A 15,763-nucleotide genomic window follows, 5' to 3' on the forward strand; every position below is an offset into this window, starting at 1 on the left:
GTGCAGTCAGTTTTACAGGGGCGTGAAGTTAAATCAGAATATATTCTGATACGGGGCATACAGCCCAAGATACAGGCTCGCTATCTGTACTAGTGTGCATGACCAACATAGTCTCGTACGTCTTTTTTTTTTTTTTTTTTTACTTCCCGAATTCGGCTAGCCAATTCAGCTTTAACGCTGAAGCCACGTCCCGCAAACTTTCGACACAAACCGTATGCACTTGGCTATGACGAAGAGTGCAGAGGCTTTCAGGTCCCGTATGACGAATAACCAATCACACAAGAGATCTGTGCAGCAGGCTGCCGGTGTTCCGTCGCTCCCGAAGCGGTACATCTCGTAGTACGATTTATTCGTTCTCAGCATACAAAGGGTAAAAAAAACATACCAAGACAGAGTGGCATCACTCGCATATGATACGGACGAGGTTAGTTTCCGCCAATGGGTGGCCGTCATCCTAGGCTCTAACACAAATGTTCCTTCTCTTGTGCGCGCTATTACTCCTCGAAACGCCTAAGATCGTCATGAGCGCACCGTATATCGAGCACTGCTATCTGCGTTTAAGAAACATCCGTGTTAACAGCTTATGGTGGCGGCAATCCTCAACTTCCGCTGAATCACCCAGGTTTACCAACGTCGGAACGCCCATAAGATTTGATACTGCAAGGAGTACACACGGTAAAAATAAAGACTCCCAACAAGCATCACATAGCATGTCGCCATACATTCAACATAACACACATAAATACCACATAGGAGCGACAATCAGAACGTGCGAGGCGCAATTCAACGTAACACACATAAATACCACATAGGAGCGACAATCAGACCGCGTGAATCGTAACGCCCTTTCACATATATCCCACAGCTTTTGTCTAGATCCCCTATGTATGAAGCACAATCGGTTACTGAATTCATTAGAGTGCAGCTTTAACGAAACTCTTGCAGATGGATGAAGACAGTGAAAGCAGATTACCTGGTTTATACAAACCGACACTTTCGCTAACGTCCTACTCTAACTAATGCAGACTTCGAACACAGCGCAAGATCACTTTCATAGCCATGGTCAAGTCATAACTGAGGCCGAGGGCAACACATTCGAATTAAGCACATTAAATAATGCACGGACTCATCGTGATAGAACCAAGTGTTGCCACCGTTCAAATTCTCAATCTCAACATCTCCGCTTCCCCAAAAAGGCCTGCAGCGATCATTTAACTATATCCTCCTTATCTTCAAACTTTAATTCGAACACAATTCTAAGTGCATTAGTACTATGTAAACGAGTTCCTTGCTATGTCTAAATATTCGTTATGCAAGCCCTTAATAGAAAGCCTTAAAAAATATATCAGTTTCACCACAGGGGCGAAGCAATGAATGCGATAGCAACATGTTAGCATATTATAGTGAGTAAGACTCGGAGCTGTAATGTCAGTCTGAATTCAAGTAAACGTAAGCTAAGTAAAAACGAGCTGTTGTGCCACGGGTCCTGTTTCTATCCTGTCATCGTACAATTGATGTTTAATTAAAGCCAACGTATTTCTTAGCGCCTTTACCACTTTTCCGTATTGGGTATGTTTCAAACTTCTTCCCTGGGCCGATCCTGGAGGTAGCGCCCAGCCGCGCCAATAAAATTACATTATTTTCAAGTTTGAGCTCTCTTATTGTTTCGCACTTTTCATATTTAAGGGCGAGAAGATTTACGAGGAAAGGCATGCGCTGTCGGTGTTTTGTTTCATGGCATTTGTTTGTCGGCTGCCATTCTCAAAATGTTTTATTAATCACCACCATACAACAATGAAACCAGGCAATGAAACTAGAGAAAGCATCTCGCATTCTGACTATGTTTAACTGAAATGTACAAATAATTAAGAGAAGGGAAATGAAATTGCCGCCATGGCAGCGAGCGGCTCTGGCTACTGCGGAACATATAGGTTCGGCTCTGCCCTGCGGCAAGTTATTCTTTCGTCCACTTTGATTTCCATATCCATTACTATTTTACCATTTCAATTCATCAGCAGCAGCAGCCGCCTATGTTTACGTTTACTGCAGGGCGAAGGCCTCTCCCAGTGATCTCCAATAGCCCTTTCATGAGCTAGCCGATTCCAACTTGAGCGTGCAAATTTTCTCATTTCATCCCACCCACTTAATTTTCTGCCGTCCTCGACTGCGTTTCCCTTCCCTTGGGACCCATTCTGTAAATCTAGTGGTCCCCCGGTTGTCTGCTCTACGCATTACACGGCCGGCGCAGCTCCATTTTTTTATTATTGCAACTAGAATATATATGTATTATAATAGGCCTTCTATATATAGAATATAGTGCATGCCGTGTGAACTCTATTGTGCATACTAGAGTGGCTGCCTTGCCAGGCTATTGAACATTACCTTTGTGTTCTGCATACTAGTATTCAACCCCACTCTTACACTTTCTCAGTTAAGGTTCTCAATAATTTGTTGCGACTCATGCCCAGGGTTGCTGTAGAGGACAATGTCATCTGCAAACCGAAGTTTGATGAGGTATTCTCCGTTGATCCTCACTCCTAAGCCTTCCCAGTCTAATAGCTTGAATACTTTTTCTAAGCAATCAGTGAATAGCATTGGATAGATTGTGCCTCCTTGCCTCACCGCCTTTCTGATAGGTAATTTTCTACCTTTCTTGTGGACAAGCTAGGTAGCTGCGGAATCTTTGTAGGCATTTCTCAAGTATTACAAGTATGGCCTCCTCTACTCCTTGATTACACAATGCCTCCATGACTGCTGGTATCTCTACTGAATCAAATGCCTTTTCATAATCTATGAAAACCATACAGAGAGGTTTATCGTAGACCACAGCCTTGTCATTTTACCCGATTGATGACACGGATGTGATCCATTGTAGAATATCCCTTCCTGAAACCAGCCTGTTCTCTTGGTTGAGTGAAGTGTTGCATTGATTGCATTGGAAATTATATTGAATATTTTATACAATACTGAAAGCAAGCTAATGGGCCTATAATTCTTCAACGTCTCCCTTCTTATTAGTATAATGTTGGCATTCTTCCAACACTGGTACACATGAAGCCGTGAGGCATTCCGTGTAAAAGGCCGCAAGCTTTTCAAGCGTAATAACTCATTTATCATGATTAAACATAACTATTTGATAACAATTTTAAACATAACATATAATTCATTCAACATTTCCATTAAATATAATTATGTTGCCCTATGCTTTCTCTGGCTTCATTGTCTCTTTCTTCGCACGACTAAAGCGAGGTACCCATACAAGTTTGAGCATAAGTCGGAACCTTCTTTCAGAAATCGTAAACTGGAATTCGCTAAACGCAAAAAGACGTCATGGGCGGTAATTCGCATAGACGCTTCCAATTAAAATCATTTCTTGTAAACCGTTTGTGTTAGTGGCCAATCCCGGCAAATAATAGTGGGGTCGCGCGGCGACTCGCGAGCCAATGACGGACAAAAAAAAAAAGGGAATGGAAGAGGACAATAATCGTTACAAATACGGCCCCTCGGGATCAGAAACGAAAAATCGCCGCGCTAAGCGCGGCAGTGGTCGTTTCGAGGCTCAACCAAACGTCATCATTCGAAGCCGTTAGCCGGATCCGAAGATCCACTAGTGGACCGCTTCTGGCACTCGTCGGGATCGTCTCGTCTTCCGACGGCTTGCATCCTTTTCTGGCGATGCGCATCGGTCTCCAGATGCTCCAGCTTGTAGCCGACGTTCTCGAAGAGGACGATGCCGCAGAAGCGGCAAGACAGGATCGACCGCCTCGTCGTTGTTCTCCTGCGTCATCGGCTGAACTTGCAGTCCCCTCAGGAGCGGTCGACGTTGGCGACGTCGAAGACCGACGCATCGTTGATTCAGCCGGGAGCTTCTGGCAAGCGTCCCTACCAGCGGCAAGCTGTCGGAGGACTTCCTCCCTTTGTAGCACCCGCTGGTGCTTCTTACCCTGAAATGCATTAAAAGAAGCGGGTAACGTGAACGCTCGAAACGGCAGGAGCAGCATCGGGGCAGGACACTCCACTCTTACACGGACGCTAAAGACAGATGTGGATTTCAGGCCCGATATTGTTACGCACCTCCACCAAAATGTGACATGTGGAAAGAGGGACAAAAACTTTGCCGTGATTGAACGCGGTTAAACCAAGTTTGTCGATGGATAGCACGGTTTTGCTTGCTTTGTGAAAGGACACAGACGCTGCTAGGCGCCCCCGTCACCAACTACCGCATTTCCAACTGCACCACAACACACAGACGCTGCTCGGCGCGGCAGCAGCAGGGAGCGAATTGACCTTCGTGCTGCGTCTCGCTTCAGCGCGAACTAAGCGTCGAAAGCACAGCGCATACGAAGCTACCAGCACTTGGCGCACTTTGTACACATCGCAGATCGCTCTGAAGATGAGGCCCGCGAGACCGCGCACTTTGTCCACATCGCTTTCAAGATATGGGCGCCCACGCGGCGTACCCAGCGGCAGCCGCCGGTAGTGACCGGCTAAGTCCCAGTTTGTCCTTGGCTGGGCTTGAAGGCCAGATTTACGGAACCAGGCGTTTTCTCGGTATGCACCTGGAGTAGTAGAGCTATCACTCTAAACGAGACTATTTACACTGTATTTACACACGAGCCAGACCACCAAGTATAGACACGCGCTCGCGCCAATACTCTAGACATTTCATCGTCTTTCTCGCGGGAACTCGTCTCTTGAGCATCTGTTAATGGTATCGTAATACCATGACAGCGCGAGAATATGAATTTAGGCTGCGTTAGCAAACTACGTTACTGCAGCAGTACAGGACTGTGCCTGTACACGTATGACGTGCGGTTCAACAGCAAATCGATATCTGTACGACACGACGGCCGCGCCATGACCGGAAAGTTTTCAGTTAGGTTAGGTTAAGTTCCAGGACGGGGGCGCTCCAGTCAGCCGAAGCGAAGGTCTCAATCGCAGCAGCCACGTAAAAAAGCAGCTCCGGAGGCCCGCAAGTACCCTTTTTAAACGTCTCAGTGTCCGCATGAGTTGCGGTCGGTAACTGTTTTCGCCACTTCGTGACTGAGTTTGGCACGATCGATCTACAAACGCGGCTGCTCATGCGTGCGCCATAGAACGGGCCCCGCCGTTGCGTCGTACAGATATCTCCATTTCCGGTTGACCCACAAGACGTCGTGCAAACACACGCAGTAAAAATGCTACTTTTAAAGCAGGGAAAGGATTGCTATACAGTCAAACCCGGATAAATCAAATTCGAAGAGGATCACAAATATATATATATATATATATATATATACATATATATAGGTCATTCGATAATAAAATAAAACATTTATGCAAAAATTTTCAAGGGATTTTACTGTTGTTCGTTAAACACAATAATTAATTACATTTGGGTTCGATATATCCGGGTTCGACTGTACCAGAAAAAAAAATGAACTAAAGAAACGGTGCTTCCCTGATGTTCCTGCACGAGCCCTCCGTGACGTCACAGATTTCGGCAGCATTCGTTCTTGTTTCGTTAAATGTGCGTTTTTTTTTTAAAAAGACCGCATCAAATTTCTAAGGGACCACAGATTCGACCTAACAATTCTCCAGAACACTTTCTGGGACAAAGCAATATAAAATTCGTAGTGCCACATTGAGGGTCTCGACGCGCAATTGCTTAAGTCTTACCAGAGTCATTGTCTTACCGGGAAAAAAAATCAAGACAAAAATCACACGTGTCTGTTACTTCAAATCATTCATCACTTCTCTCATCTAATATATCTCACAGAAGCACACTGCGTACGCGTTTCTTTAAGACGCACACAAACAATAAACATAGTCTGCCAGAGCTCTCTTTGTAATATATGCGGACGACTGCACAATGTACCCGGCGTGGCGGCGTAGTGGCTTTCGCGTTGCGCTGCTGAGCCCGAGGTCACGGGGTCAAATCCCGGCCGCGGCGGCCGCATTTAGGTGGGTGCGAAATGCGAAAACGTCCGTGCAGTGGGTGCACGTTAAAGAACCCCAGGTGGTCAAAACTAATCCGGAGTCCCCTAGTACCGCGTGCTTCATAATCATACTGTGGTTTGGCAGGTAAAACGCTAAACTGTCATTTTTGCAGTTCAATTGTACAACGTGCACATCTGGTACCGCGAGCTGATGCGAAAGTGCAATGACGTTATGCTAAACTTGTCCGAACGGGCCGAAGCCAACAGGCCTTAAATAAATGAGATGAAAAGAAAGGCAATATTCTTCCGAGCCTGTAATAAACTAACGAATAACGAGCAGGATATTTATTTTCACAACTAGCGCATACAGGTGGCTAACGCACAAAATTCATGGAGTGCATCTGTCCTCAAATTTAGGCTGGAATGCGAAAGCAAACTAGCTCAGTGGAAAAATATAGGCTGATACCGCAGTGCTCTTCCGAAAACAGCAAAGCTACAAATATGGAATGGCCTAGGAGCAAACGGCGCAGTGATGGGGGTCTGGGGATACCGGATCAATTTTCACCACCTTGGGGTTAATTACCCTGCACCTTAATCTAAGTACACAGGCGTTCGTGCATTTCGCCCCCGTCTAAGTGTGACCGCCGCAGGCCCGGTCGAACCCTCAATTGGGCGCTCAGCAGCTCTACTCTATAACCACTAAGCTAATTCCACGGCGGGTCGTCTGATTTGCTCGCGCTGTAGGTGAGCATGCAGCTGTGCCGACTATCCCAACTTGCAGCACGATTAATCAGTGCATTCCTGAATATATATACAGCACTCTTCGCTATAAACACCGAAGTTGACTACCCCAAATACCGCGTGCTCAATTTATAGGTAGTCGGCTAAAGTAACACTGCAAAAGAAAAAGAAAGAAAAAAAAAAAGAAAGAGATACAAGTAAACACGTGGCATGGTTATCGGCATTGGCACGTATTTTTGCACTGATACCTGAAGTGCAGTTTCAAGTGAATCGATGTTTATTTTCTTTCTTGAAACGAAAATAATACCTGACAAAGAAAGGTGTACACCGGCCAAATAAAACTTTAAAAGCGAGACGTTTCGGCTCCCGCGTGGCCGTCTTCGGTCGGTGTACGTATTTCTTTGTCAGGTTTCATCCCGACCACACGGGCTCCCTGCCGAACTCTCGATTACAAAATAACACCTATGGTATAATCTCACTGGACTGCGCAGCGGCGAAAAAGATAAGGCTTCAGATATGAAAATTGGGAGCGTTTCTAGAGGATGTCACACCGGTGGTTTGCACTGATGTCACCGTGACCGCCATCCTGCGGCACTAGCACATCTACAAGTTGCGCAACCAAGAAAGGCGACAGCACGGCAGGCGCGTCTTGCGCCCAGCGACAAATCGATAACGGCGATAATCCGCTGAACGACGGTCCCAGCCAAAAAGCATACAATGTACTCGCGATAATACGGCGCACGTACGTCATCCTGGCCGTCATATTAGGGCAGTAGGCCTATAACCAACACCACCCTGATAGCACCAAGACCTGTTCCCTCCAATCCGTGACGTCACGCAACCTCACCCGACTGCCATAGAATCTAATGGGGATGCATGCCCCAAGAGCCAACACCACCTAGATAGCACAAGGCCCACACACTCCGATCTATGACGTCACGCTACCTGGCCCGAAATTTCCATTGCCAAGGCTGGCGTGACGAAAGCGGTAACGTCAAAATCACTGTTGCTTACGCGGGAGCATCCCCATTAGATTCTATGGCAGTCGGGCCAGGTAGCATGACGTCATGGATCGGAGTGAACAGGCCTTGTGCTATCTCGGTGGTGTTGCTATACAGCACGGTTAGAAGCTGCGTCCGTGACGGTAAATGAGAACTATCTATGCGAACACCGCCGAATGAACGAACCCAAGATGGGCGTATCTGTCTCTTACTCTCCCGCGTAGGCCAGCGCCGTTTATTATAACGCACGCAGAAAAATTGGGGCAGTAATAAATACAAGCTTTTTGCTCGAGGAGCCGGTCACGGCATGACAACGTAACGTGCGTAGCAAACGTTCTGCGGCTCAACACGTGGTCGCGGCGACCGCATTCTAATCGAGGTGGGATGTAGAGACTGCTTGTCATTTCCTGATCGTATTTGAGAACATTAGAGAACCCAGAGTCTTCCGCTACGTTGACCCCCCCCTGTCATTATAAGCATGAAACGATTTTCTCTCCCGTTGTCGGCAACCTTCAAGAGACCTTAAGCCAAAAGCCGTTATCCGGGCACTCAAACGAGATCATCCGCCCATCGTTGCGAGCACAAAACGCGATCATCCGGGGCAACTAGTCAAAAGTTAGGAAAATGCGGTCTCTGGCCCCCCCCAACCCTTTCTACAGGACCGCATTACGTACGCTAGGCACTTCCCAAACAAGTTGCAAGAAATATTGCTTCCGATTTCTGCTTAATGTTTGTTCACATTGCAATCTCACTCAAGCTGCGACTTCTAGTACGCTGAACTTTTATTTGTCATTTTCGACAGCGACATTCAAAAGGTAGATAGAGAGTTTGCCTGAGCTCTTTCGAACGCCAGCGGTCCGTGAGTCGTGAGCGGTCCGTCCGCGACAAGAAGTAGTGACAGACGCTGAGCGCGCTGCACTGTTGGAAGAAGAAAAGCGGTTGAAGGCGGCGGCACCACAGGCAGAAAAAGAAGCCACATGGTGGCCATTTCATCCTTATTTATATCTACTCTCGATAACGAGAGAGCCATCAATTTTTATAATTTTTTTTTTTACGCGAGGACCACTACGACTTATTTTATCGAGAACGCATCTTTTCGGTGTTTGTTTCTTTGCGAGGCTCCTTTGCTGCGGCTTACGCGTGAAACACACAATCATTCGGAGCACTCACGAACAGACGCTAATAAAGACATCCGTCAAGCTGAATAATTGGCTAGTACACATACAGTGTCGCTGCGGCGGCTAAGTGTCTACGGCCTTGCGCTGAGGAGCACGAGGTACAGGGTTCGATTCCCAGCCTTCCGATGGGGGCGGAACGCAAGAACGCTCCTGCTGCACCTTGCATTGCGGGCACTTAAAAGATCGCCAGTTGGTCAACGTTAATCCGGAGTCGCCGGCTACGGCGTGCCTCGTAATCAGATCGTCGTCACGGTACGTAAAACCTTGGGACTTTTTTTGTTTTGTTTGTTTTAGTCGAAGGAATACCTATATTCAGCCGAATTTAAGTGCCCAGAGCGAGCAATAACGATGCAAACGCCGGGCAGACGGACGGGACCCTTAAAGTTAACATTAAATTACGGGGTTTTACGATCTAATTACGACGCACGCCGCAGTGGGGGGTCTCCAGGATAATTTGGACCACCTGGGGTTCTTTAACGTGCACCCAAATCTAAGTACACGGGTGTTGTCGCACTTCGCACCCACCGAAATGCGGCCGCCGTGGCCGGGACCCTTGAAGGAAGAAAAAAAAAACAGCGTCCAACCTTTTTGTGGGAAATCAGGGCGTCTTCGCAGTTCATGGCGACGTCGCAGAGCTCGCAGACGAACCGCAGAGGCGCAATCTGCATCGACGGCAATCCCGTGGCCGCAGAGGTGACTTCCAGTTTGATGTCCGGGCTGCGAACCTCGGCTCCAGCTCCGATCAGCGCTTCCATCTGTCTGTGAGCGGCAACTTTCTTCTGGTGCCTGGCGCTCTTCAGGTGGTCCATGTAAGGCATGGGACCGCTGAAGTGCATGCTGCACTCCTTGCAGGCGAAGTGCGTCGAAGCCATCTGCGAACAACATTTGGCGTCTTCTAACCACGGACTGGGGCCGTTCCACAGGTTCCACACGGGAGCTGCCATTCCCTACAACTACGGCGACGACGAAGTTATTTCTTCTGTTCACGGGTGTCCGCAAGCTATGGCATGCACACAGCGCATGAACAATTAAGCCTGCGAGCGACACGGCTACTTCCGAGGCTACGTAACAAACTTATGAAAGCGAAAGATCAGATAGTTCCACTGCCCAGGAGCCCGTTATGCTCTGTGGCATGGGCGGGATTTTCCCCCTCCCTCCACTAACTTGATTATATTTTTACTTACACCACAGGGCATGATTCTCCAGTGGCGTAGCAGTGTACGCATTGCTAAAAAAATACTGATACGCGTGACACTTTCAAGTGGCATTTCTTTAGCGTTATATAAACGCACAAACCCTCTGTACTCAATGGGGGGAGCGGGGGGGGGGGGGGGGGGGCGGTGCCAAATCCAGCCCCTAGAGACCGCTTTCTCGGAGTAAAAAAAAACGGAGGGGGGGGGGGGGGGGGGGCTGATCTCGAACACTACGCTTTTGCACGCTGCTAGCGCCGGCAGCATTTGCAAGGTCGGTAACACGTCACGGCCACCATGATTTGGACACTACTGCTACCGGCATGCGTTAGAGCTCCCTGAATAATAATTTAATGTCTCAAGTGTTATACGAACGAGGGCCTGTATTCAGAAAAGCAGCTTACGCTGGTATTGTTCTTAAGAGAATATTCCAGCCAATCCTGACACTGGACATCATATTAGCGAAGGTGGCCAGCCAGTGGCAAACAGCACTTCAGATCGAAAGACTCTGTGAATTCGGCCCTTTAGTTTCGGTTTTGGCAGCCAGGAGTTTAATGCACCATGACATCATCGATACACTGGCCGGCTCCGTTTATGCGATCGCTGGGGCTGCCGCACGCGAGCAGCGTTTTCGTGTACTTTTTTTTACGTCATTGTACCTCCAACCATATCACTTCGTCATCAAATTTAGCTCTGTGTCGTGACGTCACAACAATGCCGATCACGACGCCAAGTCCTGCATTTCAAGTCCAACTTTAGTATCAAATTAAAATACCTTATGTCTCCCAGCCTTCATGCATACTTACTGTGATCACTTTATATACGAGAAGAGTGCGATATATATTTCTACAATTTCCATATATTTGGTGTGTCGGTACTCCTTCAAAAGCCAACTGCAGCGAAGTTTCGCTTTGAATAAATTGGTAATAAATGAGTTCTGAACCAATGTTGACAAAGCCGAAGGTCTGATAATTGTCTAACTGTCCTATTAGCAACCTTTCAGTAGCGCCTAAGCACGAAAATAAACATCCCATTTTCTCTCCAACAGACGATCACGCTCTTGCGTATGCACTATTGGACGAAAATACCGGGACATGCTGCGCGCAACCAAGTCACCGTCATCGCAGGCTTCACGGGTTCGACTCAAACGTGCATATGAAGTTACTGGCTTCCCGCCCGCCATCAAAAGAAGATACGCGAGCTCGATTTGCATGTTACGACTTAGTAGGGCTTTCACTCGGCGCTACGTACATTCTAACGGCCGTGCAGACAATCTGGACGGTGACGAGTACGAGATACCCGAGACTACAGGACACGTGTTGCGCAATTGCCCACGATATCTGCTGCGGAAAGGCAATGACTGACGGAACTCTCGTCAAAGTTCATCAATTCAACCGTTTTGTGTAAAGCCCCTCCATCCACGCGCCGCCGCCGCTTTTGCTAAGTAGCGCCAACCTTTCATGTGCGCCGCTGTTCCCTGATTCGTCGCTCAAACCAGTTCCGCTTCCGCAGTTTCCGCTTCCGGGGTTTCCGTTTCCGGTTTTTCTTCTTCCGGGATTTCCGGTTCCTGATTTTTCGCTTGTTGCACGTTCGCACCTCTACGCAGCAGTGACGTCGCTTCCGTTAAAAACGGAAGCTGGGACTACGTAAGTTCCGCTTGACTCCGGAAACTGAGGGGTTGAACGAGGGAGGAGCGTGGAGGAGGAGGGTAGGTTGGCGGTACTTAACCTGGTCGGCGAAAACGCGTATGGAGGGGCTTTAGTTTTGTGGAGAGGTGCGTTCTTTAGGACCTTGGTCGAACTAAAGCCCCTCCATACGCGTTTTCGCCGACCAGCGGCGGCGCGTGGATGGAGGGGCTTTAGGTCGAACCACTGTCGTCGGCGCGATATTCCAAAGGCTATCGTCCAATTCTTGGATTTCAGACTCTGAAGAGTCTTCGTTGTTCACGTTCATTCGGACCACCTTTTCCGTCTTCATCGACAACGCTGTCTATCTTTATTTACACCAATTTCCCTCCCCCGATGCTTTGTAGCAGGTTTCATGGCTTCAGTCTGGGCTATCGGTTTTACCATCATGATATCTATCTCGTTTGTCTGCGAAATGCTATCCTCAAGACCCATCGTAACTTTTAATGTGTTTTAACAGCGGAGCTGTTTAAGCCGGGCGTAATGTGTCTGCTGAATCCAAAAATGTGGGCCGATCCTGGCGGTAGTGCAGAAACGGTCCAAGTGCAATGGCACATTCCTCTGTGAACTAGCAAAGCTGAGCCTGGCTAAGTCTAGATAAGCATGGTTGGGACTGCTTAAGCTTAGTCGGTCGTCAATAGTCAATTGATAGCCAATCAATAGCTAATCGATAATCGATCAATAATCAATAGATTCTGGAAAATGCTGGGGATGATTTGGTACTGCTTAGCCTAGCCCAAAAGCCAGGACTAGCTAGGTGCCCATCAGCTCCGCTGTCTCTGTAGCAGTGCAAGCTACGCTTGCTTTTTAGTAAGACTTTGTTTTGATGTTTATGATGATCGTGTCGACGCGTTGACGTTGATTGGCATTTCCCAATACCGATGCGTTGTTTTTGGGCGTTACATCCTCTCAATTGATTAGCCCGGTCCCTTAATATTTGTATTTATTGATGTTTCCAAATAAGATCAGCCGTGCATGTCTAGACGTAATCTTAAATTTTCGTTAAAAATATGTTTTTAGAACGGTAACAGCAATCGGACCGCAAGAAATTTCACATCACTGTAACAAGTGACTCGCGCCTCCAGCCGCTACGATGACTTCAGTTCATCCTTTTCACCCTTTTTTCTTCAAATCTTGTCTTAATTTATCATGCGCAAACGTAAATGTACACGTGGTACACAGTTAATTTTCTATGACATTGGGTTAATTTTTCTGTAGGAAACTGCAATCATGGTGTCCTGCTTACCTATTCTAATCATTACACGCCCTACATATTCCTTGACTTCCTACTCTCTCACTATATATATATATATATATATATATATATATATATATATATATATACAGGGTGTTTTTTCCTCGATTTTTTTAGAAGTTCCTAACTTTTTAAAAATCGCCTGTCAGATGCACAATTCTAATCATTGATCTAAATTACTCGATGCAGCGGCCATTGTTTCTACGCGAACTCAGACTGCTTAATTAATTAACATAATTGCTCTAACCAACTTTTTATTTAATCACTTATTTTACGGCACATATTTATATCTACAAAATTATAGCCGGTGAGTTCGCAAGGCATATCTATCCACTTGGAACGAATCCTCTGGACTGCACCAGTTTCGAGATATTAATTTTCAAAGTGTCCGACGAAATGCATTGGTGTTCCAGTTAGCTTTGCGCTTCGATGCATAAAACAGCGTTTTCTTAAAAGAAGTAACTGGAACGCCAATGCATTTCGTCGGACACTTTTAAATTAACATCTCGAAATTGGTGCAGTTCAGACAATTCGTTCCAAGTGTATACGCCTTGTGAACTCACCGGCTATAATTCGTAGATTGAAACATGTGCCACAATGTAACTAATTAAAATTATTATTAGCGTAACCACGTTAATTCTTTAATGGGGCATTTTCATTTCTCATAGAACTAATGGCCGCCTCACGCATCGAGCAATTCAGATCAAGGATTAGCACTGTCCCTATCTGCGACAGGCAATTTTTTTTATACATTTTGGACCTTCTAAAAAAAAAAACACCCGGTATTAAAGGTAACTATTAAAGGTAAAGGTAACACCCGGTGACTTAAAGGTACAAGATATATCTTCGGTTGCCGCAAGGTTATAACATATTGTTATTCTGTCTTCCGAAACGCCGGTCTCCGGCCGAAACGTGAACTTGATGAAGAGTTGTTTTTAAGAAGTGCGTGAACTTTTTAATTACATACATTAAGCTTTTGTCAAGAGTGATGCTACAGACACGTGTCAGCTTTGTACAGTATAGTGTCGTGTGTGTATATATATATATATATATATATATATATATATATATATATATATATATATATATGGATTCCCGACACTATGCCCTCCGCGTCCCCATAGCACCACTCTTAATATATATATATATATATATATATATATATATATATATATATATATATATATTATACCTGCTAAAAGGTGGAGAATCAATTTCTTGTGCTTTCAAACGAGTGGTTGCTTGATATATGAATATTTGACAAACTTCCCGTTGAAAAGCATAGAAAAGAGAGCTCTAGCATCCGTTAATTGCTGCACGTTCTGGACCAATTTTTTATTGGAATAACAATTTGCTGATGCGTGCCATGCAATTTCTTGATATGTATATGTGCTAGCGAACACGAATACATAATAAAAATAACAATCACTTTTACAATGTAGGATCTCACAAATAACTCGAGATAACGCAACAATTCTGTCTATATGCATACAGTACCATAATTTCATATAGAATCACAAAATCACTGAAGTGTAATCGGTGAATTCATGCTCGCAATAGAATGGAAGGTTGCCTGGTCCAACAAAACTAATAAACCAACCGGCATACCGGACTCAATACGATAACATGTAAAAAAGACCCGCATTCAAGAACGGCTGGGGAAAAAAAAATAAAATTTATAGACTGAAAATCAACCCGAGCCCCAAGCCCGAACCCGGACGAGCGTGAATTGGGGGTTTATTGAATTCTCCTTTCGGTGAAGCATGCGGCTCATGTTAGGGGCTGGTAAATAATAGATATGGTATGTGGGAGGGTCAAGAGAAACCGAAATAAAGTGGATTTTTCTACGTTGCTGTAATACCGAAACTTTGTTCTTTTTCCTTGCAGATTGAGGCTGCAAAATGGAAGAGACTGAAACGACCCGGAAGGGAAAGGTAGTACATACCACAGAGTCTGCAGCGCTGAAGCGATGAGTTGTAACAAGCAGGTTGATGTAATGTGGAATTCAAACTCGCGCAATTATCGATGAATCTTGGTGGTCGCGTTGACTGCTCAGCAAGCAAGCCCCCCACACGATACACGCAAGCGATTCGCAATCACATGCGCGCGAACGTCAGTGCGCTTCTGCTCGATACCGGAGGGGTGTGTAAATGCGGCGAAGTTGTCGATCACGCCGAGACATGTTCAAGGATGTTGCGAATTCAGCCTGCAATAATAGCTAAACACTGTAGTGAAATGAATGAAGAACCGCATGAACACCAGCGGCAATCTACACCGACCGCAAAGCGTTATGGCGGTCGCGTTGACATTCACGGAACTGTTGTCGCCACCTCGTGGACGTCGGCGTAGACCAAAGCGAAAGTCTCTCTCTACGCTCGATAGGTGGCAGGAGCTGCCTCGCGCTTCTCTGAGATACTTCTTTCTGGGGTTTTACGTGCCAAAACCAGTTCTGATTATGAGGCACGCCGTCGTGGAGGGCTCCGGATTAATTTTGGACCACCTGGGGTTCTTTAACGTGCACTACAACGCAAGCACATGGGCATTTTTGCATTTCGCCTCTTTCGAAATGCGTCCGCCGCGGCCGGGATTCGATCCCGCGATCTCGTGCTCAGCAGCGCAACGCCTTAGCTGACTGAGCAGCACATGGCATTTTTGCATTTCGCCTCTTTCGAAATGCGTCCGCCGCGGCCGGGATTCGATCCCGCGATCTCGTGCTCAGCAGCGCAACGCCTTAGCTGACTGAGCCACCACGTTTTTTTTTTTTTTTTTTTTTTCTTTTTTTTTTTTTTTTTTTT

At 46.3% G+C, this 15,763-nt stretch overlaps 2 protein-coding genes across 2 annotated transcripts in view; one reads left to right on the top strand and one right to left on the bottom strand.

Annotated features, from left to right (window-relative positions):
* LOC119464585 (excitatory amino acid transporter 2) overlaps window positions 1-15,763 on the top strand; it is a 72,324-nt gene that overhangs the window by 29,314 nt on the left and 27,247 nt on the right. The window contains exon 2 of the mRNA XM_037725611.2: window positions 14,856-14,902. Coding sequence (XP_037581539.1) covers window positions 14,870-14,902 — 33 coding nt within the window. The 5' untranslated portion in view covers window positions 14,856-14,869. The remainder of the gene's footprint in view (window positions 1-14,855; window positions 14,903-15,763) is intronic.
* LOC119464586 (zinc finger RNA-binding protein) lies at window positions 289-15,481 on the bottom strand. The gene is made up of 3 exons (XM_037725613.2): window positions 14,914-15,481; window positions 9,423-9,710; window positions 289-3,944 (listed from the first exon to the last, which is right to left on the bottom strand). Exons 2-3 carry the CDS (start codon window positions 9,708-9,710, stop codon window positions 3,510-3,512), a joined length of 723 nt encoding a protein of 240 aa, XP_037581541.1. The 5' UTR covers window positions 14,914-15,481; the 3' UTR covers window positions 289-3,509.

The sequence above is a fragment of the Dermacentor silvarum genome, chromosome 9, assembly GCF_013339745.2.
Source record: "Dermacentor silvarum isolate Dsil-2018 chromosome 9, BIME_Dsil_1.4, whole genome shotgun sequence".
NCBI classification, from domain to species: domain Eukaryota; kingdom Metazoa; phylum Arthropoda; class Arachnida; order Ixodida; family Ixodidae; genus Dermacentor; species Dermacentor silvarum.

Coding starts and splice junctions, on each gene's coding strand:
- LOC119464586 (XM_037725613.2), bottom strand. CDS start 9,710: ATGGCTTCGACGCACTTCGCCTGCAAGGAGTGCAGCATGCACTTCAGC. Junction 3,945..9,422: donor CCCTGATTTCCCACAAAAAG/GTTGGACGCTGT, acceptor AATGCATTTCAG/GGTAAGAAGCACCAGCGGGT.